General features: G+C 38.7%; 1 protein-coding gene across 3 annotated transcripts in view; it reads right to left on the bottom strand.

The window, feature by feature from the left end:
* Window positions 1-26,325, bottom strand: part of ccdc142 (coiled-coil domain containing 142) — a 48,451-nt gene that overhangs the window by 18,623 nt on the left and 3,503 nt on the right. For all 3 annotated transcript variants that reach the window (XM_007897946.2, XM_042343276.1, XM_007897947.2), the window contains exons 2-8: window positions 25,663-25,830; window positions 22,626-22,690; window positions 22,229-22,370; window positions 19,795-21,504; window positions 16,317-16,403; window positions 15,703-15,867; window positions 7,020-7,195 (exon numbers count right to left, since the gene is read on the bottom strand). In XM_007897946.2, coding sequence (XP_007896137.1) covers window positions 7,020-7,195; window positions 15,703-15,867; window positions 16,317-16,403; window positions 19,795-21,504; window positions 22,229-22,370; window positions 22,626-22,690; window positions 25,663-25,774 — 2,457 coding nt within the window. In that variant the 5' untranslated portion in view covers window positions 25,775-25,830. The remainder of the gene's footprint in view (window positions 1-7,019; window positions 7,196-15,702; window positions 15,868-16,316; window positions 16,404-19,794; window positions 21,505-22,228; window positions 22,371-22,625; window positions 22,691-25,662; window positions 25,831-26,325) is intronic.

The following is a 26,325-nucleotide window of genomic DNA, read 5'->3' as shown; positions in this document are numbered from 1 at the left end:
CACCATGTAATAAATTTCATCCAGTGCTCGCCATTGTAAACCTAATAAAATGAAAACCATTTGAGCATGCATATTTTATTAGATTGACATAAGCAGCCTTTTGTGTAACAAAAATGTGCTCATACGACTGACAGGGACGTTAAATTTTTTTTTAAATGCAGTCACCTAAAACGCAAGTAATCTGTTAAATATCACGGCCCTACTTAATACTCACCAGCATTTGATGTTGAAAGATTTGTAAGGGTTAATCATCCGGGGAAATATGATTCATAGAAGAAAGTTCAGGAATTCCCCCCTATGTTATTGCTAAATAAAAGTGTATGCATGGTAAACAAATTCATGGCACATTTCAGAGCCTATCTTATGATTCAAAGAATCTTATGATTTAAATACTTTAAATTCAGTCATTCAGTGAAGCAGAAATAGCATCAGTTTGAATGATATGGCCATCCATCGGAATCACAGGAGGTGATCACAATTACATTATCAATCAAGCAAAATTTTGAAAATGTGTTCTAAAACTCTGCTTGACTGTAGGTGCCAGACAGCTTTGGCAAATTCAGATAGATACTGTGCACACTTAACTAGATTATTATTTTGTGCCACCTACATAAACTTGGTTTATCCTGAATGTTGGACAGATGTTTTCTGAACAAATTTCCTCCATCTTTGGTGACAGCTGCATCCAGAGTAGCTAAAGCCAACTTTTTATTCTTCACTGCAAATAGACCTAAATTGAACTCTGGGTAACAACAACATAACCTTGTTGGTGAAACCATTTTCGATATCACTCAAAACTGACTACATCTTTCAAGGTACTGATTGATTGAAAAACTCGAGTTGATAAGCAGCTGATTAGATTTCACATAAAATCTTTAGTTCATCGTATTCTTCAATGAGATTTTTAAAAAATGGTGGCAGAGCTGGATTCAAAATCACTGTAAATCATGACGTAATGATTATATGAAAGATACCTGTGTTTTTAGGCTACATTTCATTCGAAACACATTTAAGAAGCTCCTCATAGATTTATTGAGACATAGCCTTCTGTTTTACTTGATGAAACTGAACACCAACTTCAAACTTGTAAGAACTTTCTTGATTTCTGGAATTGACTGCCCAACATGAATCAAACTCCATATGTGACATAGGTAAACAATAATTTACTGCAATTCATTATTCATGGACAGCCAAACTATCAGTCTACCAGTCATCATATGAGCTTAAGAGCATCATCAACCAAACAAGAATGGAGATGTCAAAGAATGTATATTGCACAAAGCATGCCTTTTGTCCCATCAAGTCTGCAGTCATGGTTTTCACCACATAAAACACCTAATCCAATTCCCCTCTCCTGCACTATTGCCAGACAACAATATTTTTCTGTTGCTATGGAAAAATCTGAAGCTGGAATTTTTAATTTTATATTACCACATTTTGGGAACCATTGGAAAACCAACAACCTACCCACTTGGATTGATTTTCTGGCAAGTTCAGAGTCATGTGAACGAGCTAATTTGAGGGAAAAAAAGCAAGACGATTGTATCAAATCTTTCAGGCAAGCTTGATTTTCAGCTTTAATCCTGTGCTTGCCAACAGACCTTTGCTTTCAGGGAAAGTTCTCACTTGCCTGAGTATGAAACTGAGATGTGTTGTCTTTTTCTTCAACCGTCTTCTAAGTAATGAGTGTTTTTATCCTAGATATTTTGGGTTAGGTTCTTAGACAATTGCACCTTCATTCCAATTATTGCTTCCTTCATCTTTATCAATTCTCAGCCAGAGAAATTGCAAGCTACGTGAATAAGCAATTTGAAGGTTTTTCACCTCACTGATAAAGGTGCAACAACAACTTGTGTTTATATATTACCCTTCACTTTCACCCTGAACAATGGTGTAGTTTTACGCCAGGCTGGAGAGTAAAGGCAGGTGACTGTAGATTTGCAGCTGCAGTCTTCTCACCTTCAAACTGACCATTATCATCTTTTTTTAGATACCGTATTTCTTCAGCTACTGGTTCAAATGGATCCTTAGATAATGACAGACTTTCTTTTGCTTGCTCTGAGAATTTTCACTGGCAGCGGAATCCAGTTTTATTTCACAAATCCCAAACTTAGCCATTATGATAATCAACAATTATTATTATTAAGTCCTAACCAATGTTTTACACTAGTGATATGCGTGTATATTTGCCTAAGATAAAATATAGCTTCAAATGTGTTCTGATAAAAAGTGAAGCTACACAGTATGTGCAAAGAATAATTGGTACATTAAATGTCACATGAGGTAGAATAAGACCAGATGTGACAGTTTGGATTGTTTTGTCTCCTTGAAATATAATGCTGAAATAGTCACAATGATTTATTCAGTAAGGGCTTCCTGTGATCTAAAGAACTGTGATATTGAGCCAAGTTACTAACATGCCTGCTTGATCTGTACATGTAAATTGTTTTGGCTTTCACTGCAACAACATGTCCAACTATTTCTGGAAAATATATGTGGGTGATCATTGGATGAGAAGGCTATGATGAGTGAATAGCTTCAATAGCTTGACAATATTCATTGTCTTGCCTTAACCATGAAAAATAAATAATATCGGCATTTGATATAGAACTGTTATGTTGTGATAGCTTAAAGTGGTTCACATGTGTTACTTGAAAGCATAGTAACTGTTACTACATAGCCAAATGTCGTAGCTAATCCACGCTAACAAAAACAGCCTAAATACAGCAATGAGATGAATAGCCAATTAATCTGTTTTCCAGTAAAAATTAGATGCAGAATTTGGGCAAGGTTCCAAAGAGCAACCAGCAACAACAAACCCATAAGCAAAGATAGAAAAACACACTTTAAGACATCTTAGTCATCTTAATAATAATTAGAATCCTTGCATTTCACCCCCAGAAAGCAATCTGCCAATTGATTAATCTGTCTGAATGAACAAAATTAATAAAAAATATAAATAATTGTTACACTGGCTCTACTGGGTTTTACAATTTTCTACTGGGCTTTTATTTTATCACTGAACTTTAGTGCTTGCTATTTGAATGCCTGTGCTGTTTTTAAATCTTACAACATGTAATCCTTTTTTAAATTTAGCAAAACAGGATTGTGGAAGTGCTGAAATTAAGTCTAGGTCACAATCACCCCTGTTATAATGATCAAAAGAGGAGCTAAAGGATTACAGTATATAAACACCCATGGAATAGCAATTAACTCAGGACTCATTGATCTCTGACACAAATTACTACTGCAAGATCAACAAAACAGTACCCAGGGGATTTTAGGCATGAAACGCATTCCATAAAATAGGATCTCAAGGACTCGAGGATTGAGTCACCCTGGAATATCACTGAAAAGGGGCCATCATGGATTTGCATATGCTAATGACAATACAGTCACACAAGTACAAAGTCATGTTCAGGCTATTAATTTTTATGCTTAAAGGATAATTTTGGCCAACAAAATAACCTGTATTATGCAGCATAATTATATTTTATTCTGATTGGACTCAGTATCAAGTGATGGTGCCAATTGATCTGGAAGAAAATCAGAATGAACCACATTATCCTCTGGAGAAAATAGACTACATCAGCAGCTCCATTTTCAGCCACAATGCACACAAGCAATGCCACAGAGAGAAGCACACATTCACATTTCTTCACGCTACAGCGCACTGCCACATAATGTGATATCCATCTGGATTGTAATCTCTCTTGTCAGATGCCTCAACAAAGGGGAATAACAGAAGTAGTTTATACAAAATCCTCATTTAGTCTACATTTTTGCTATATAAACCAAGTTTGAGCTGTTAATTCCCAACTGATTCAGGACTCATCACTATTATTTGCATGTAATCTCACTTCTTTAAATCCATAGAAATACAATTGTTAATACCCATGTATGGTATTTAAGCATCTTTTAAAATTTATCTTGGATAATCATGGCTTCATAAATGAAAGGCAGATGAAGATTGATAAGCCTGGGTGGGGGGTAGCAAAATGGAGTATTTAATAAATCTGAGTGGCATTTTTTCTCAGATAAGATAGTTTATTCAACTATTTAAGAGTTGAGTGTCACCGCTTCATCCACAATGGTCAGGGAGCAATGCCTATTTCACAATCCAGATCTGCAGGATTAGGTTAAATGTGACTGAAGTCTAAATGTATCCTCTGTGGTACCAGGGTTTCTTCCAAACCCAGATGCCTATTAATTCTTATTAATAAATTGTTTTTGTAATAATATTATTGCATTTCTTTTCCATGATGCATAATAAATACATCCCAGGCATGCTTTGTAAGGTGAATGTGGGCAACATTATTGTTAATATAACATAAAATGTTTGTAGTGTGTACTCCCTTGCAGGGAATTGGGTGAAATTTGATCAGACATTATCTTTCCTCTTGGCTTAAAAAAAATAGTTCTTTCATGTCAGAGAATGTCTCAAAGTGTTACACAGGATATTTTGTGACGATGTATTTTGTAGGAAAATGCTGCAACTAATTTGCAGGTAGTCAGTTTCCACAAACACGTTAAGTCCTGTAGCTCAGTGGTTAGAGCACTCGCTTTGCAAGTGAGAGACCTGAGTTCAATTCCAAGCAGGGCGAAACCTTGGGCAAGTTTCCTTACTCCACACAGAGCCTAATAATAATCCCTCCAAAACCAAAACCAATAATAAATTGGTCATTTTCAGTCTACGACTGTTTGTGGAACATTGCTGTGCGCAATTGGCTGCCGCGTTCGCCCACAAATATACAGTCAATTCACTTTACAGTGTGTTCTGTGAAGCGCTTTGGGACGTCCTCCCGACGTGAAAAGCGCTATATTAAATGCAAGGATTATTATTATTAAGTCAATTATCAATTTTATTGGGGGTGGGGATTATCAGCAAGGACACTGAGGCTCCTTTCTTTTTTCCAATAGTGTCATGAGACCTTTAACGTGCGAAGTCGAGAAGACTATGGAAATTTATAGTAAAGAAGAATGCAGCTCTTTTTCCTTTCAGTCACATTTACCTGCGCTTTCCCCGTACCCTTGTAGCTTATTCATAGTTTAACGTCTCATCCAAAGAATGGCACCTCTGACAACATAGCACACATATACAGCAAAAATACTACACACTGGGCCTGGGTGACACAATAGCTCACAACCGTTAATGACATTTTTGATGGTAACTGTTTTTTCAGGGAAACATCAACTGGAGCCAGTAAAAAGTAATGGGATCGTGAGAAACGGTTTCCTAACAATCCTCACACACTACAGAGTTAATCTTCATTTCCTCCATCAGACTGATCACAACTATGCCCACTGATGTTTAGCAGTTTATTTATGCTCCATCTCCTGCAATAGCAAAGTGCAACAATCTATTATTTCCACCTCCTCTCCTAAAGGGAGAATCGTTTAACGTGATACCACTGGCTATCATGCTGCACATCAAGTGAGAGAGCACATTCTAACCTACTCATTATTACAATAAGCAACCTAATCTGTTTGTGCTGGTAGCTTTTGTTATGCATTGTACTAATACATAACCTAACCTATTTGTGCTAGTAAGTTAGATTATATTTTGCAAGGCTTTTTGTGTGCATGTATAGCCCAGAGGAATTGAAACCAGTGGCAACCCAATGCCCTGGACGTGGCCAATTTGGCTTCACCAAATGCCTTATCGTCTTTCTGCACATGTGCAGTTATTGTGGAAACCAGACCAGTGACCGTGTCCCATTACAGCCCTGGTTAGGATTTTATGGATCTGAACAACTACATTATAACAGGGCTCCACTGTATAATTCAACAGTGTTCACCCTGAGAGCTCACACCATTATTCATATGTGAGTCTTGACACTAAATTTTCACAGACTAATCCTTTGTAGGAAGCATCACAGTCAAACCTGATTCTATCCTCACTGAACATCTAACAGAGAGCATTGTTGTCACACTGGACAGTGATCAGGACCTGAAAACCTAGATGATGTTTTTTCTCCCTAACTTGGTTGCTGAAGCAAACTGCAGTGCATCAAATATTCGAGATGAGAGAGATAAGCTGACTTCACACAAACCAGGAATGAGACCTGGGGCCTACCTGTTTCATATGTCTCAGCTAGTCACTATGGTCTGAAATGCTGTACACTATCCAGCGCCTTGGGATGTCTTCCCGACGCGAAAGGCACTATACAAATGTAATCTTGTTGTTTTAGATAAACTTGCTGATCTATTGGATAAACTTGCTCACATTTCTAAGTCCTGAGCAATTCAGGTAGACAAGGCTATAAGAAGGCCAACTGGATCTTGAGCTTTATATCCAGAGGGATAGAGTTAAAAAAAAATGAGAATGCAATGTTGAACTTGCATTCAACCTTGATTAGACTACAACAACGATAAAACAGCATTGAAAAGAGTACTGCGAAAGTTTACTGAGATGATACCAGGACTGGCAGGTTACTACTATCAGGATAGACTGGAGAGGTTTCACCTTTTTTCACTAGAAAACAGACATTTGAGGGGACTTAATACAGGTATTTAAAATTATAAACGAGTTTGATAAGGTTAACAACAAATAGGCTATTACCAGTTGTTGGAGCTCCAGGGGACACAGGTATAAAATAGTTACTAGGATTTAAAAGTGAATTTACCCAGGGGTCATGAGAATGTGGAACTCGCTGCCCAAAGTGCTGGTTGAAGCAGATAGTATAAATGCATTTAAGAGAAAGCTAGATATACAGGTGAGGGAGAAGGAAATAGAAGGGCATGGAAGGGAATAAGGAGCACGTGGAAACTCATGTGGAGTATAAATACTGGCACGGATTAGCTGAGCTGAATGGCCTGTTTCGTCTTGTAGTCTATGTAAATCTATGCAATTCTTAGATTTCAATGTAACAACCTCAAAAATTTAAGCTAGTATTTCCATGTGAGATTATTGTTATGTCGACTGATCAAACAGAACAACTCAGAATAGTGCATGTAAAAACAATGACTTACAGAGACTCAAAGCAATGGAAATTGAATATGAAAAGCGTAGCACTCACTTTTAAATCTCCTTGTGTTACCAGTAGAAACTGGTTCAAAGACCAAAAAGAAAGAAATTGGAAGGCTTTCGTCATCAGCCAATATGACGAAGCCTGGACTGTAACGAGGCAATGAGTCATTGTTGGCAATAAAATGTGTGGCACTGCAAGCTTACAGACCACTCCAGTGCTCGAACCTACAACACAGAATACAGATTTCACTGTTAAGAATACAAGATGGTATGGAATAAACAAACATTCAGAAATGTCATACAGCACATTCCATAGACCCTGTACAATTTACACGACTACTGAATCTACCACACTTATTTAATATTCTTAAAGAAAACTTGCCTAAACACTGCCTGATTTCCAAAAATGATCAAGTGAACGTCCAGAAAATCCCCCAACAACAACTTGTATTTATATAGCGCCCCTCACAACAGAGTAGCATCCCAGAGTGCTTGACAATGGGGGAGCACAATGCTGAGCCGAGAGGAGGTGACAGTAGGGACAGTCAAAGTAGAAGGTCTTCAGGCACAATCTGAAGATGGAGAAGGAAGGGGCAAGGCAGAGGGCCACTTTTCAACTCTGCTAGCTCCTTCTTTTGGAACCTGCCTTTTAACGACAGGTTCCTAAGTAACTCCCAAGTTTCACCCAATTTATTGTATGTGTGTGTGTGTGTGTGTGGGGGGGGGGGGGGGGATGTTGTCTCATGTTTTCCTTTGATGTTCTCCCATTTTTTGAAAGAAAATGATTAGCACCCCCACCAAAAAAATATTTATTTTGTGACTATCAATTAATTTACCTATAAATTTTAATTCTGTTCTTAGTAGGATACTCATTTAGTTTTTTTAAAAAAGAGAAATAATATTTAACCAGTCAACTGTTCTGCAGTTCCACATGATATCTAATTGAGATTTTGAAGTTTTGAAATGATAATACAATTTTACTGAACTAGGGCCCAAAAGATTGATATTTCCTAAACTCATTTACTATTCAATGTCATACATTGAATTGGCTGAGAGGAGGCTTTTAATAATAATAATCCTTGCATTTGCTACAGCACCTTATCACTAGGCTCTGTGAGTCCAGCAGCCCTATCTTTGCCTGGCTCCACTGGCTCCCCATCTCCCAGTGGATCGAGTTCAAAATCCTTGTCCATGTTTACCTAGCACCAAGTAGGAACCCGGTTGTTAGTCGATTGGCCTACATTACCTCTGTGACTTCCTCAATCCCTACAAACAAACCTGGCTTGCTTACAACATTAACGATCGGGCTTTCAGCGAATCTGCCTGCCCCCGCTCTCTGGAACTCCATCCTGGAATCCCCTCAACTAACCCCTTCAATGTCTGCTTCAAGACCTTCCTCTTTCACTATGCTTTTAGCCAGCTTTCAGTCGGTGGAGTCCTGCAGCTTAGTGGTTAGAGCGCTCGCCTCGCAAGCGAGAGACCTAGGTTAGAATCCCGGCAGGAAGAAACGTTGGGCAAGTTTCCTTACTCCACACGCCTCTGTTTACCTAGCATCAAGTAGGAACCCGGTTGTCAGTCGATTGGCGGATCGCTTTTCCGGGGGTAATAATTCTTTTCTTAAAAAAGAATAATAAATTGGTCACTCAATCCACGACTGTTTGTGGGACACTGCTGTGTTCAATTGGCTGTCACGTTTCGCCTACAAAATATACAGTCAATTCACTTTACAATATATTCTGTGAAGCGCTTTGAGACAAATTGAAGATGTGATAAGGCACTATATCAAATGCAAGGATTATTATTATCTTTTCCCTCTTCACCCCCACCCATGGATGACTGAAGACATGATCAAAGAGGAACACCTTGAAGCAGAAGAAAGTCTTGAGACGAGTAGCAAAGTTCCATAGTGTATGAGGGAATTGTGAAGGTTTTATGGGGACCTGGGTTAAACTCAGTGTTCCACCCATAGATAATTTATCATTATAAAATGTCTAAAAATATATAAGATTAATATAGAACTATAGTGTTGCAATTCATCTCTATATTCTTAATATGCCTGGTTTGTTACATTTATATTTTTTGTGCAATCGCCAGCTGTTTAGTTACTACATGCCCTTTAATGCATGCTAGAAATCACAAAAGCGGGTTTTGCAACACTGATAAATGGATCTGAAGTATAATTTTATTGCAAGCAGTTTACCTGGAATTTACCTACTTGACATATTATACCACATTACATGCTTAATAACTGATCGAGCGGTCCAAGTAATTCAGTAAAAAGTACTGAATCCAGATTGTCATGATGTACAATCATGTCTCATTTTAAATAACATGACATTCAGTCTGTGTTACTATATAATCTGGTGCAGAAAACCAAAGGCAGAAGGTGTTACAACAATCAAAGATTTCGGAAATTAACCCTGAGCATTGCAGATGAGTTCACTTATCCCAGTCCTGTTGACTAACTACGGCCAGGTTGGCGACTCCAGACACATTAGTAATTGGCCCGGTTGTATCTATAATGCGATTTTGTTAATCAAAAGGCCTGGACCTTTGATTAGTGTGAAATTGGCCGTCAACCAAAACAAAATTTAAAAAGAAACTTGTTCCTACCTCCATTTGAGGGTGGGAACTCGAAGAAATCTAAAAGATTACAGGGGAGAAAATCCACGAGGTATAGATGTACTGTATTTATAGAACATTTGAGAGTGTCCAGAAATGGCAAATTATTGAATTCAGTCTTAACTTTGAAGCTGGGTTTCTGGCGTTCTTAGAAGATCTTACAGAAAATGAACTTCAAAGTAGAAGCTGTATTTAAGAATTTGTCAAATTCTGCATGATTGAAATACTACATAATTTGGAGTAAATCTAGATCAAGGTGGAATTTCTCACTCTACACTTAAAACGATTAAACTACATTGTGTACGATTAAACTAAATTGTGGAGTCCTGTAGCTCAGTGGTTAGAGCACTCGCTTTGCAAGTGAGAGACCTGAGTTCAATTCCAGGCAGAGGGCGAAACCTTGGGCAAGTTTCCTTACTCCACACAGAGCCTAATAATAATCTCTCCAAAACCCAAAACAATAATAAATTGGTCATTTTCAATCGACGACTGTTTGTGGGACATTGCTGTGCGCAATTGGCTGCCGCGTTCACCCACAAAATATACAGTCAATTCACTTTACAGTGTGTTCTGTGAAGCGCTTTGGTTCGTCCTCCTGACGTGAAAAGCGCTATATCAAATGCAAGGATTATTATTATTATTATTTTTGTGAAAAAAAAGTTACAAGAGATATTATGAAACAGATCAGGTAGGGAAAGGCTAATATATAAAAAAAAGTTGAAACAGGAGCCAAAAACAAAAGGGAAGCAAAAATAGTTGAAAAAAACAAAAGGAACACAAGAATTTTTTTTATATTTATATTTTAAAATATGCTTTGTACATTTATTTTAGTGGATTAGACTTATCACAGTAATGGAAGTTACTTCTGATGTTTGAGTGGCACAGTGGTATATTGTAATACTATGATTTTTTTTCTGAATTGCAAAGTGCTAACAAAAATGATACAGAACTGCTTTGTTTTGGAGAAAAATTTCTCCTTACCTGTTAACAGTCAAGGGTTTAAATCATATTTATAATTGATATAAATACGACCTATTAGTGCCTCTTCCTTCTGCATGTCCCTTGTCCCCTCCACCATCAGTTGCTGTGCTTTCAGCCACTATGTCCATAAACTCTGGAACTCTCTACCTCAATCCCTCCTCCTGTCCCATGCTTACCCGTTTTCAGATCGCACCTGAAGACCTTCCTCTTCGACTGTGCCTACTGTCACCTCCCCTCTCTCTCCCTGGCTTTGCATCAAGCTCTGCCTTTGTTTAGTGCTCTGAGTCACTAGCCCGCATGAAGGATGCTAAATAAATGCAAGTTGTTGTTTGTTTCTTCTCCTCTGCCCTCCTCAAGAATATTCTGAACAGGCAGCATTAACTTGCTTGGCTGCAGTAATTTAAGGCATGGAAAATAATTGTTTTGTAAACCTCTGTAAAATAATATACTCATTACTTCTTCTGGAAAAAATATTCAAAGTCATTTTAATTAGACCTGCAAATAGGAGAAAAAAAATCTGATGTGCAAATGGAAACTTTAAATCTATTTTTTCTTCTGACATACAGTGCATCACCATCTGGTTCATGTGCAAATAAGTATACCTCAGTTGGCAGCACTCTCACCTCTGAGTTATAAGGTTATGGGCTCAAGCCTCACTTGGCACTTGGAACTCATGGTCTACGCTGACCCTCCAGTGAAGTGATGGGAATGGGCTACTATGGGCCAAGGAACGTTCTCCCGATGTGAAAGGCACTATACAAATGTAATTTTGTATTATACTTTCTCTGAAGTGCTGTCCTTTGAATGAGACGTTATATTGAGGTTCCATCTGTCTGTTCAGGTAATGTTAAAGATCTCATGGCACTTTTCAAAATTAGAAGGGAATATCTTCCGGTGTCCTGACCAACAATCCCCAAATAAAATTGGTTATTCACTTCATATGGTTGTTTGTGGGACACTGATGTGTGCTAAATGGCCGTCATGTTCGCTTACAAAATACACAATTACTACACTTTGCAGTAAAACCCTGTGAAAATATTTGAGATAGTTCCATGATGTGATAAGGTATCATATCAAATGCAATTAACGAATTAATCAATTAATTAGCTGGCTTTCATTACATCCAGGTTTGACTACACTAACCCCCTGCTCGCCAGGCTTCCCAACCCTTCCCTCCACATACATCAGGTTATTCAGAACTCTGCAGCTCGTGTCTTCTCACGCACTAAGTTTGTGCGCCGATCAACAACAACAACTTGGATTTATATAGTGCCCTCCACGCCACGACCTCCACTCAGAGCGCTTCACAATAACGGGGCCAAGCCAGGGGGAGAGGGAAGAAGATGACCAAAGGCGTGGTCAAAAAGAAAGATCTTTAGCCGAAACCTGAAAGTAGGAAGAGAGGGGACGAGGTGAAGGAAGTGAGGAAGGGAGTTCCAGAGCATCAGGGCGTAGTGGCTGAAGGCACGGCCACCGATGGTGGATCAGAGGATTCGGGGGGACAATGATGAGGCCAGACCTGGTGGAGCAAAGGCAACGGGCACTGTTGTGAGGAGAGAGGTCAGAGAGGTAGAGCGGGTGTAGAGGAGTGGAAGAATTTGAAGACAAGAGTGAGAGTCTTGAAATCGATCCTCTCTGGGACAGGCAGCCAGTGCAGTCTGGCAAGGACTGGGATAATTGAGGAGCAGAGTTTGGTGCGGGTAAGAATGCGGCCAGCAGAATTCTGGATGACCTGGATTTTACGAATAATATAATAATAATAATAATCCTTGCATTTGTTATAGCGCTTTTCACGTCGGGAGGACGTCCCAAAGCGCTTCACAGAACACACTGTAAAGTGAATTGACTGTATATTTGTGGGTGAACGCGGCAGCCAATTGTGCACAGCAATGTCCCACAAACAGCCGTAGATTGAAAATGACCAATTTTTATTATTGGTTTTGGTTTTGGAGGGTGGTGGAGGGGAGACCGGCGAGGAGAGCATTTGAATAGTCCAGCCAAGAGGTGACAAAGGCATGGATCAGGGTTTCAGCGGCTTTTGGGGTGAGATATTGGCAAAGACGGGCGATGCGTCGGAGGTGGAAGAAAGCAGTGCTGGTGAGGGACCGGATATGGGGAGGAAGGATAATTGGGGGTCAAACCTGATCACCCCCAATCCTTGCCCAGTTTCACTGGCTCCCCACCACCAAGAGGATTGAGTTCAAGATCCTTGTTCTCATCTTTAAAGCCTTCCATGGACTTGCTCTGCAACCCATTAAAACTTCACCAACCTGTTCGCTCCTTCCACTTTGCAGGCACTGGCCTGCTCCATGTCACTAGCACTGCCTGTTCCACCATCGGTGGTCGGGTCTTCAGCCTTACCTACTCCCTCAAAAATGCAGGGGCCTGAAGCAAGCCAGAGCCTGCTGAGCGGAGAGAGTAGACAGGTTGATAAGGGGTAGCAGGTTGGAGAGGTAGGTGGGGGCAAGACCATGGAGGACCTTGAAGGTGAAGACGAGAATTTGAACTCGATCATCTAAGAGATGGGGAGCCAGTGAAGCCGGGCAAGAGTGGGCATAATCGGGTCACAGAGCCTGAAGCGGGAAAGCACACAAGCTGCAGAGTTCTGAATGATCTGCAGCTTGTGGAGGGAAAAGTTGAGAAGGCCAACAAGGAGGGAGTTTCCGTAGTTGAGTCTTTAGGTGCCGAATGCTTGTATGAGGTTTCGCTGGCCTGAGTGGTATGGCAGTGGTGGAGTCCAGCCATGTTGAGGAGGTGGGTAAGGCAGAGCAGGTCATGGAATGGATGTGGGGGAGAAAGGACAGTTGAGGATCCAACAAGACGCCCAGGTTCCTGACTGGCTTGGCGAGGTGGAGTGTGCAGCCATGGATGCTGATGCTGCCAGTGCCTGAGGTGCAGAGGCACTGGTGTGAGCCTATCAGGAGAGCCTCGGTTTTGTTGACGTTCAATGGTAGAAAGTTGGCTCTCATCCAGAACGTTATGTCTGTCAGGACAGCAATGGTCGTGGATTCGAGGGTGGAGGCAGAGAGATAGAGTTGGGCGTCATCCGTGTACACGTGGAGGTTGACTCATGTCTGCGGATGATGTTGCCAAGAGGGAGCATGTAGAGGGTGAAGAGAAAAGCACCGGTGACAGAGCCCTGAGGAACACCGCCCGAGACAGTGCAGGGCTGGAGGAGAAGCCATTGGTGGAGACAAATTTGAGCCGGTGTGAGAGATAGGATTGGAACTATTCAAAGACAGAAGCTATATGGATTTACACTACGGAAACAGGCCGTTCGCCCAACTAGTCCTTGCTGGTGTTAATGTCCATTATTCCCCATTACACCCCTCTATTACCTACTCCCTCAAAAATGCATAAGTATCCTCTAATACACTGAATTTTTTATATGTTAATATAAATAATTAATTTATATATTTTTGTTGTATCAATGTTTTAACATGGATAGATTTAAATAATATGTAACTGCTCATGCAGGTAGCTGTAACTTTGCCTGATTACCAAGAGGTTAGAAAAGAAGTATAGGATTCTTGAAGATAGGGCACTGAGGGGGAGGGGAGCAATAACCAGGGAAAGGGAAATGAATGGCTGTCGGAGGAGAGGATTTCATGAACCAAAGGGTCTTTTCTCATATTTTCTTATGACAGTATTATAGGTGTATCCCCGATATCCTGCAGATTTCATGATAACAAGGTTTGCATTTGCACATTGTTACATTGACAAAATGTCAGTACGTTTCACAGGGTTTACTATTGAGTGCAGTGACTGTATTGTGTAGGCAAATGCAGCAGCCAATTTGCGTACAGCAATGTCCCACTAACATCCATGAAGTGAATGACCAATTTTATCTTGGGAACTCTTGGCAGGATACCAAGAGAAACTAACTCCCTTTTCTTTTTAAGTAGTGCCACAGGATCTCTATTGTTCACAGGAACAGGCAGATGGAATCTAATGTCTCATCCGAAGGACAGTAGCTCTGACGATCTAGCGGCACCCCCAGCATTGCACTAGAGTGTCAGCTGAAACTATCAGCTCAAAGACTCAATATGAGGTTAAATCATAAAGTGCTACTAACTGAGCCAGGCTGGTCCCTCCCACCCCCATGAGAGTACAAAGGTTCCATCTCACACATGATTGCTTCTTGTGATTTCTCATGCCTATACTAATTATAAGAACACACAAAATAGGAGGAGGAGTAGGCCATTTGGCCCCTCGAGCCTGCCCCGCCATTTAATAAGATCATGGCTGATCTTCTAACCTAATTCCATTTACCCACCCTTTCCCCATATCCCTTAATCCCTTTAGTTTTTAAAAATCTATCGATCTCAGTCTTGAATATGTTCAATCCACAGCCTTCTGGATATATATAATTATAGTATTATAAATATAAATATAATTAAAGTATCTGACACTTAATTGCATGGAATTGAAATATCTCAATGCATATTTTAACAATACAATCTTTTCCAATCGTTTTGAAGCCCCTATTGATAAACATGTGCCCCTATGTTTTTACATTCTTGCTGAAAGAGCAACCAGTTTAGTTATCTGAAAGATGGCGATAGATATTCGAGAAATTCTCAGAAAGCAGAGCTTAACATGATCTCGAGTATTATCTTCAAGATGTTCCTCCTTCCATTGCAAGGATAAGTTACACAAGGTTAAAAATAAAACTAATTTCAAGCATATTTCATTGTGTAAAACTCATGAAGCACAGATACACTGATTCAAGGGCTCATGCTCGCATGCAGTGAAAGTAACTTAACAGGAATGTCTTACTTGCAGGAAAGAAATTCCTTATATAAAATGTTATATCCTTCAGCTTCTACTTTTTTTGGTGCACCTTCCTAGGAAAATGTTACTGGCAACAGTAAAGGATTTCTTAACTGAAGAAGCCTTGAGTTTGAAGTTTTGAAATACATTTAGCTGAAAAAAACACTTACAATACATATTCTATATTTTAAGACAATGGATGCTAAAGCATACATTCATTGCTAAAATTACAATCCACTATGTCTTGATAATGAGATCCGCAGCTGAAAAAAANCACTATTTTTAGAATTAAATTGCCACAAAAATACTTTTGGTGTCCCAAGACCTCATCATCTATCCCAAATTTATTTACTGACCTTCACGCTGATTTTGTTCCAAGTTCAACCAGGTCAGTATCGCACAAAGAGGGCGAAAAAGCTCCAGGAAAAGGCCAGCTGTCTTGCTTCTCACTCCGTCTCCAATGCTCTCAGGATCACAAAAACATCTGTCCTTCAACCCTGATCCCAAGGCATGGCAGAAAACTAAAACAAATGTTCAAATCATTAAACTATCATGCAATGGCAGCTTGCGTTTTATCTTCCTTTTTGGTACTTTTTATAGTTTTAGCTTTTTCTTTTAATATTTACTATAATTACTTATAATACATTTCGCAACAATTTCTTTTAATTACTTACAAATGATCCAAATTAAAAATGAAATTAAAGAAAATGTTGAAGTCTTACGTGGAATGGACAATACAATGGAGTTCAGTTCATGGGAAAAAAGTTTCTATTTTGAATTAGTCGGCTCAAACAAACTCTTTTATAGAGCTAGAGTAAAAAACAACAGCCATTAAAATATCGTGTTATATATAGCTCTATAGGCTGGAGTATTACAAGAGTTTGCTGAACTCATATCAGACTTCCAAATGATTGGATGATGTATTGCTGCCCTCTACTGACCAAATCCTTTTATGTTTTTGTTTACATACCTTGATCCCAATGAATGAGGGCAACCCTTGAGAGCATGTGGAGACAAAGATCCTTTATGACTGGCTCGCAATCCCCTGGTAGTAATCCTGAAAGAATGAATAGACAGCAATGAAATATTTTAAAAGTAGAATAATTCTCAAAATATATCACATGAATTGCTTGCCTCGAACTGTGAGAAAATCGCGCAAACAATGCCGAGCAATTTTGCTTATTTGACTGTTATTAATTTCATCTTTCGCTAAGATTATGTTTCACTTCTTCCTGCTCCCCCATGCTAAACATGATTACCATCTCCTCAGATGGTAAATGGGCCTCTGCGATTCTTGAGCCAGCCGCTAGATTATATGAAAACTGGCTCAACCTCTTGATTTTCCCTTCCTCTTTGAAAAACGTCTTAGTCTTATGGAAGTTATGTCCGAGCTGCCTACCAAGAATAGAAATCTAGGACTTTGATAATAACTGTAATAACTGTAACTGTAGTTTCCATGCAAATATCAAATATCATGGCAATTTATTAAAGTTCAGAAATAATAATAATAATAATCCTTGCATTTGATATAGCGCTTTTCACGTCGGGAGGACGTCCCAAAGCGCTTCACAGAACACACTGTAAAGTGAATTGACTGTATATTTGTGGGCGAACGCGGCAGCCAATTGCGCACAGCAATGTCCCACAAACAGTCGTAGATTGAAAATGACCAATTTATTATTGTTTTTGGTTTTGGAGGGATTATTATTAGGTGTGTGGAGTAAGGAAACTTGCCCAAGGTCTCGCCCTCTGCCTGGAATTGAACTCAGGTCTCTCGCTTGCAAAGCGAGTGCTCTAACCACTGAGCTACAGGACTCCACTAGTACATTGATTGAATATTTAAACCTGACACAACACAGGCAACCAATATATATGTGAGCAATATATTAAGATTTTGTGGCTCTTAACATAATAATAAATAATATTTGCATTTGATATATGGCACTTTTCACGTTTTCCAGATGTCTCAAAGCGCTTCACAGAATATACTATAAAGTGAATTGATTGTAAATAGTACATTGATTGAATATTTAAACCTGACACAACACAGGCAACCAATATATATGTGAGCAATATATTAAGATTTTGTGGCTCTTAACATAATAATAAATAATATTTGCATTTGATATATGGCACTTTTCACGTTTTCCAGACGTCTCAAAGCGCTTCACAGAATATACTATAAAGTGAATTGATTGTATATATGTGGGCGAAACGCGGCAGCCAAAGATCTTCCTCCTTTGAGAAAAGAATCTTCCATGTATCACTGGATTTGAGCTAAATCCGTGGATCAATCTGGGGGTCAGGTGTTCAGCATTGTACTCATGACCCATGCCACGTTGATACTCGTACTATAATAATATAATAATCCTTGCATTTGATTGAGGGCCTTAACAGGTCTCAAAATGCTTCATGAGGATATACGGTAAAGTGGCATGACTGTATGTATTTTGTGGGTGAACGTATAGATGGGATGCATGGATCACTTAGTTTAGCTTCAATACTCTTAAATAGCTGACCAAAACAAAAGCCTAGAATATATTTGTTTCTGAGCATCACTTGATGTAACATATTTAGACCACGCGGTGGTGCTACAGCATCAAACTGCAGCCATTAAATTATTAACTTTTCGTGTACTGTGTTCTCCTAAATGGAAATCTAGAGGTTATTTTGTTAATGTTATAATTCAGTATTTTTGATTACCTCCAAAATATAACACCCAAGATACAGAATATTTTGCAGAAACAAAATCAATTTCAATAGTTATTTTACAGAACACAAAAGCAAGCAGTATGAATTTAATTATTTTAGTTAATGGAGAATATCTGGCATAGACTACCAAGAGTGTCAATGGAGGTAAAATGAGACAGGGAAGTAGATAGCTATTTGGCAAATAAATCAATTAAAGGATATGAGAAGTACAGTATAGGGTTATATATTTTTTCAAAACTTTTGAGGCCCACTCGACATACCCATAGGTCTTTTCCAGTTTTGTACATTCCTACATTTCTATGATACATCACTGGAATTGATTTTCCTACTCTATTCTTTTGCAATCCACATATCAATGAGTTAACTAAAACAACAAAAATAATCACCAGCTAAGCCTACTAGATCAACTTGTTGTGTGTGTGTGTGTGTAGGGGGGAGGGGGTAGGAAGGGTTAGCCAGGTGTCTGACACATGCACAAACCTATCACCATGCTTAAGAGCACCCAAACCAAACTGAGAATTTCATGCAAAAAAAATACGAAATACTGCAGATGCTGCAAATCTGAAAACAAAAACAGAAGTGTTCCCAGCGACTTCTGTTTTTGTTTTGAGAATTCCATGCATCCCACCTACACATGGAAATTCCAGATAGATTGTAGGAGTGGAATGTGCATTCTCTCCCTGGAGGGATGCATCCTGCTTACCTAATTCCAGTAAGTATTACTCAGGTTGGCAAGAGTCAGGGCTTGGGGGCCCAAGTGTGCATTGGGGTTCTGCTGCAGTCTAACTAACTAGAATCACACAACCTCAACTGCAGTATTCTTACTTGTCTAAGAGTTTGTATGCAGGATGTAATCCTGGCACAACACTCATATCAGAAGTATGCTAAATCAAAGCTCTACCCTGGACATTAGATAATGATAATAATAATAATCCTTGCATTTAATATGGTGCCTCAGATAAAATTGGTCATTCACTTCATGGCTATTTGTGGGACATTGCTGTGCACAAATTGGCTGTCACATTCACCTACAAATACACAGTCATTACAGTAATTCCTGTAAATCGCTTTGAGACACCTTAACAACATGACAAGGCACTCTATCAAATACAAGGATTATTATGATCATGTCGACAAACATCTCAAAGCACTTCACAGGATTTGAACAGAATGACCAATTTTTCTGGGAGGATTGTTTTGCAGGACATCAGAAAAAACCTCATTCTCTTTTCAAATAGTGCTATGGGATCTTCAAATATCACCTGAGCAGGCAGACAAAACCAATGTTCAATGTCTCATCCAAACAGGTGGCACCTCTGGCAATGCAGCACATCCCTGGTACTGCACTGGTTTTGCAACATGGACTATGACAATCTTCTGACTCAGAAGTGAGAGTGGTACTAACTGAGCCAAGCTGATATCTGGCAATTTAATATAGAATATTGTACTTTATGAAGATGAGGTAAGGATTGCCTCAAATACAAATGTGAGGATTATTTTATTATTTTATAAACACTTCATTTCCATTTTATGAATATAATGAATATTTACCATTCAGTTCATGTCTGTTTGTGGGATGCTGCTGTGTGCAAATTGACCTTTTGCCCTCAAAATACAGTCACTACACTTCAAAGTATATCATGTAAAGCACTTTTGAGATGTCTTCCCAAAAAATATTATTCTATAAAAACTATCACACTAGACATATTGTGAAAATACATGGCCTACTCACATACCTTTATAACATGCTTCATGCAATACTTGAGTAAGTAGTACAGTGATCTGAGCTTTGCACTGGTCTATATTTCCAATGGCATTGTTACAAGGGTCATAAGAAAGCCATGGCTGTAAGTAGAACTGATCTCTCAAATGGGTTCCAAATGCTTTCCACATCATATTCCTATAGTTTGAAAGCAGCAGAGCTTTTCCTTCAGAATTTGAGGAGTCCTGCCAGTGGACAGATTTTCTCCTGATTGGGGATAAATGAGGGTTTGGATTTATTTCGTCATTTTGCTTTGTTTCTGAGCCTCGTTGAGGGTAGTTTTCTGCTAAAGGCATTACGTTGCCCTGTATCTGCAGGCCACCAGATTTACTTTCCTGCAGTTGATCAGGTTTGGGTCGGTTTAGAACAAGCTGCCAAAGCATGTTAGAGGTAATAAGACCCTCAAAAATATAGTTCATGAGTTCCTTGTCCTCCAAGCAGAATTCCTGGATGGAGTTTATTGAGCTACAAGGTCCCAATGCCAGTTGACCAGCCCCCAGTTTTGGTCGACATAGACTTATTTTTATTTCTTTACCACAAAAAAAATTAAGGTCGTCACCCATATCTGTCTGAAGAAAAGGCACATTTATATTTTCCCATTCTAGGCTGTTCAAACCATTTTGGTTTGCGGTTGAAAGAAATGTATTATTTGTACTGATAACTTCATAAAAATGTTGGGCTGCTATTCTTCCTCGTTCATCAGCCAAAATCCTCAACACTCTATCTATAAGAAATGGTTCAATATGCCAGTTCCCATTCCGCCTACACATGTTTACTTTCAGGCTTTGGGAGAGTAAATCCGATTCATTTACATTCATTTCTTCAACATGGTTTTGCAGTTTAAGATATGAGTGGTCTATTTTGAACTCTGATACAATGTTGTTGAATATTTCCAGACCATGAAAAAATTCCCAGAGGGATTTTGAGGACATACTAGATGGCTGGGAGCAAGCTAAAGTACAAATTATTGTGCAAATATATTGTTCCATAAGAAAAACAGCATACAAGCTTAATAATGTCAAAGTCTTGTTCATATATTGAAGGTTTTCTTTCATATACAAAAGTTGAGGACTTAGCCAGGGGTCGTTTCTAATTTTTTCACCAAGGCATTTCCAGTGGTTTGTATGGCATTTTAGCTCCTCGCAAAGACCTCCAAGTCCCTTAACAGATGTGACACTTATATCATCCAGTTCTATTTTTGACATTTCATGCTCTTGGTGCATCAGCAAACCAGTCAGTCTTCGTACAAATTCAGATGCATCCATTAAACGGCTGGCATACACTTTATTGAGAACGAGACGAGATCTGGTCTCCATTAGTAAATGAAGCTTGGCGTAATGCTTTCCCAAATTAGAAATGGATGGATGGTAATGAAACTCAGAGATAAAAGGAACATCTGAGGATAATGATTTCACATGACCCTGAAGCAAAGCACCTTTTAAACCTCGTTGTAGTTGACAACATTTATTCAGGCCTAAGATAAACTGCTCCACATTAGCCAGTTTTCCTGAGATGGAGATGCCATCTGGATCTGAAGATAACAATGAATCATCACTATCCACTTCTGAAAAACCACCTTCTGCTCGTTGCTTCATTAGCCATTTCCATCCAGGTTGAAGTCTATTCCACAGTAGAGCTTCAGCCTTCTGCAACGACTTTGTAAAACTGTATGGTGGCCCTGAACCTGGAAATAAAGAGTATAATACACACATTAACACAGGTAACATTCAGACATTTGTGATAGAATTGTATTGTGTATACTGGATACGGAAAGAAATTCTATGAAGCGAAGCACCTTTAACAATGTGAGTTAACAGGTTGAATGTCCAGTGATGCACTCTGTCTAGGGCGCAAAATTTAAAGGCATGAGGAACAGTTATCTTATGGTCATTTTAGAGCCCTACGATAATGTAATACATTAATTATAAAAGATTACAGATTTGTATTCAAATAAATATTTCTCCTAATAAGTCAGCTTATGTATATATTTGGATGATGTAACATCAGTTTGGCTCAATTGCTGCCATTCTTGCCACCAAGTCACAAAGTTGTGGGTTCAAGTTTAATCTTTCATCTCGTGTTGTAAAAGTTCAAGGTCCAGCTAGATCTTAATTTTTCAATCAAGAAAATCTTAAATTCTGGTTAATTGATGCCTGAATTGGAAAGTTGGTGGAAATTAACCTGATGCATCTGTGGAACTGACACGAGAATCAGGAACATATAGTTATAACGGTCAAAATAAAACTGAAGGCTCATTTACAAATGCAGGTCATTTTAATATGTTGATGATGTATTTAGGAATAATTTAGCACTTTTTAAAGTTTGTTAAGTTAAAGATTTACCTTCAAGAAATCATCCACATATCTCACTGCTCTGTGCTTCATAACAATTAAAAGTAACAAACCCACCTGGCCCATTTAAATGATCAGGTTTTTCTTTTTGCACAGTTTCATCTGGTGATATGCTTGTCAATGACAAGGGGCTTAATGATCTCATCTGGGGTTTGATGTCTTCTGTATCATCTGGTGGTGTGATAACTGCTACATCATCCTGAAATAAATAAAGCTAAGATCAAAGACGTGATAAGGTACTATAGCAAATGCAAGAATTATTATTATTAAGTAACCAAAAAAAAGGACCCAATACTTCTTTTTTATTAGTACTTTTCCTCCTTGTCAAAAAGGTAAACTGGGTTTCTTTAGTTCTGCACTGGCCCCAAGGTGACATGCTTGGCAATAAAATATTGTAAACATCGTATCTGTAACTAAAATGGGTCAAATAAAATATTTTTAAAAATAGACTTACGTTATCTTCAGTTGATGGGATCATTTGCAATTCAAGAGCCTTTGGAGAAGATGACTCTCGCTTATCTGAAAAATAAAATTATATCAACTACAGCCATATGCATACTACACATGTTCCAAGTTCCCCACCATTGGAGATCATAATAGGATTCCTGTTAACCAACTGATAGAGAGTCCCTGTGAGGGACTCACTGTATGAGATATGGAGAAATGTTCTTATGCTGCACAGAAATTGGCTGCTAAATTCACCCACAAAATACACACTTTACAGAAAATCCTGTGAAGCACTTTGAGATATCCTTCCAACATGAAAGATGCTGTATCAAATGGAAGCGTTATCACTATTCGGATTATGCAATCTGGTGTAGGAAACGATAAAGGTAACTACTTCCAGGAAGCCTGACATATGCAGATTTTATTTCTGCTGTGATCAAAAACTGCATCATTAATGCTAGATTTAGTGGGCCAGTCATTATAGATATTAGCTTGCTGCAATAGACCTAATTTCTCTGAGGCAGTATTATGATTCTGAATTTTTCTTCTTTTGAGAAAATGGACATAGATCCAAAATGAAATATCAATCACTGGAATTTCTGGGTATCAGAAAGTAACTTATGATCTTTTCCAATACTATTTGTGACAAATGAGGTCTGAGTTGACGAAGCAACTACAATTGGAGTAAGAGTCCTTCATTCTGGAAGTTCTAATAGTTCTATGAAAGGATTGCTAATGTAATTCTCTTGTGTAGTATCCTTTATAAATAAGGCTGCTCCCTGAGGAGAAAATTTCTCTCAGGCCCAAACCAAACACAGTATAACTTTCAGGCACTGTTGAAGCCTTCAATAACAAAATTATTTTTTTTCACGTCGGGAGCTCTTCAAGCAATTTATTGTTTCAGAGACTGTTAAAGCCTTCAAGCAATTTATTTTTTAATCCACCTGATCTCCAAATGAACCTTTCCCTGAAAGGATAGTTTAAGACGTTTAAACTGTGATTCCGATTGACCTACTCTGTGTAAGCCATGTCCAGGGCCATCTGTATAGGAGGATGGCTTGAGGTCATGTCTCTCTCTAGAACATAAAGAATAGCAGAATATGCCATTTGACTCAGTGATCTTTTTCAAAATTTTATTAAGATTAAGGTGAATATTTTATTCCCTGCATTTTCTCCATAACTAGATGTCAACCTGGCTCAGTTGGTTGTACTCTCTCTCGCCTCTGGGTTACAAGATTGTGGATTTCAAACCCCACATTTGACACTTTGACTTAATAATCCAGGCTGACACTCCTTTGCGGTTCCGGGGGAGGTACAATTAGTCATTCCCTTGTCTGTGGAAATTGCTGTCCACAAATTTGCTGTCACATCTTCTTAAAACTAGTCACTACACTTTATCGAAACTTTGCAGAGCACTCAATGTTATAGGCGCTATACTGAATGCAAGAATATTTATTATTATAAATACTCTCACTTCCTATCACATTTTACATTCTGGGGTTTACATTTCTTACTCTACTTTAGGTTAAAAGATGAAGGGTTAACAGAGCTTTGTAGCCCTAGGCCTCACAAAATGTTAAAAGGGCAATATCTAAACAAGCTGCAAACTGCTTTCTGCCAAACAAACAAACAAGATCAAGATGGAAAGCGACATTTGACTGGTAAAATTGAACAGCTGCCATTTTCCATCATTAGAAAATTGTAATGTACTAATTTTATTTGAGGGAGAGATGGAGGGAAAAGAAGGGTGTAACAGGCCAACTGTGAAAACATTAGTGATAATGGTATTTACTGGTATTAATGATAATGATAATCCTTGCATTTGATACAGCGCTTTTCACGTCGGGAGGACGTCCCAAAGCGCTTCACAGAACACACTGTAAAGTGAATTGACTGTATATTTGTGGGCGAACGCGGCAGCCAATTGCGCACAGCAATGTCCCACAAACAGTCGTAGATTGAAAATTTTTATTATTGTTTTTGGTTTTGGAGGTATTATTATTAGGCTCTGTGTGGAGTAAGGAAACTTGCCCAAGGTTTCGCCCTCTGCCTGGAATTGAACTCAGTCTCTCTCTTGCAAAGCGAGTGCTCTAACCACTGAGCTACAGGACTCCGATTGTCGGATTCTAAATATTTATACGAATTCTGGTTGGGCTGAATGGCTGGTACCAATGCCGAATCAGAGCAGGGGGAGGAAGAGCGCGAGCCCTGTCCATGTAAAATTACAGTGAGATCAGGGCCTGGAGAAAAAACTGTACAATGTCACAGCTCTTGGGTTCAAAAAAAATTCTCTTTTCAGTTTTATTTTTAGTTTTGCACCCTTCTTCTCACTGTCTTATTTATAATTATTGGTGACAGCATTGAGAGAGGATAACATATATTCTCACACCCCATTCATAAATCTGACGCACTTCTTCAGTATCTATCATCTTCATTTTAAACATGGAGCTGCAGTAATCAATACTGACTTTGTATTGTAACCTTTATTTTTGCTTCAACCCAAATGGATTTTTGCCTATTGGAGAAATGTTCTGATTAATTTCTGTCCTTATGATTTACAACCACAAGACATCTGAGACAAGGATCATTTGTTTATTGGCTGTGGTGAAGGACTAGCTACACTGAATGTTGTGCTTGAAGGCTACTGTATTCAATTTCTGTAGGATAGCTGAGCTCCAAAGTGCTCCACATAGAGTGGTAGGACACTTGCTTTTGCCCAATACTATCTGCAAGCAAGCTCTAATATGTCATTATCAGAATACAGTTAGTGCATGCCAAACATTTCTCCACAGGGAAAAGGTAGTTCTTTTTCCCTCTTTGAGACTGCCTAATATTTTGTTCCCTGTTTTGTAAGGAGACTCAACCCAGCTGATTCCAATGAAAATTTTCAATCTCACAGCGCTCCAGTCTTTCTACACCAAATTAATTAAAACAACTTCTATTTGTGTTTATTTATAAAAAACAGCATTCCTATTTACTTCAATTAAGGTGTTTTAACCACAGAATGTCGGTCAATAAAGAAAACTTTGTATTCAGCTCCTTACCTGATTCTAGGAGATCCTCCACTTCTCTGTCCTCCATTTCAGCTGGAGATACCCTTTTCTGTCCCACTAGCGTGCTCAAAGGAAACAACATCCCACCAGACGCCTGCGACATCTGCCAATTGTGAAGTTGAAGCCAAAATGCAGCCCTGAACTTTCTTTGTCAGCTTCCTGCAACATAAAAACATACTCAGTCAATAATTATTTCTCAATAAACCTACAGTACTGGCTAATTTGTAATACACTTGTATCAATGTCATTACATATTAAAGACAAGCATGTAATAAAATCATTTTGTGCCCATAAAAAAATGAAGAAAATTACTTTTTTTTAAAAAGTGTGGTAACAAATATTGAGGCAGGAAACTGAATGATAAAGTAAATTAGCACACTCTTCTTACCTCTGGCAAATGGACTAGTTCAGAATAAAATGAAAGAAAAGCATCCACTGGGCAGAACTGGATACTTCAACTAGATATCAAAAATACAAATGTTTTACATTGCAACAACAATTTGCATTTAATAGTGCCTTCACGTAGAGGAACATCTTGGATTACTGTGGCTCAGTGGTTAGAGCACTCGCTTTGCAAGTGAGAGACCTGGGCTTGAGTCCCGGCAGGTGAAACCTTGAGCAAATTTCCTTACTCCACACCCCTGATAATAATCC

Source organism: Callorhinchus milii, unplaced genomic scaffold, assembly GCF_018977255.1.
Source record: "Callorhinchus milii isolate IMCB2004 unplaced genomic scaffold, IMCB_Cmil_1.0 Scaffold1, whole genome shotgun sequence".
In the NCBI taxonomy this organism is placed as follows: Eukaryota; Metazoa; Chordata; class Chondrichthyes; order Chimaeriformes; family Callorhinchidae; genus Callorhinchus; species Callorhinchus milii.
The sequence above is the reverse complement of the archived record's forward strand: the minus strand, read 5'-3'. Positions and strand labels throughout refer to the sequence as shown.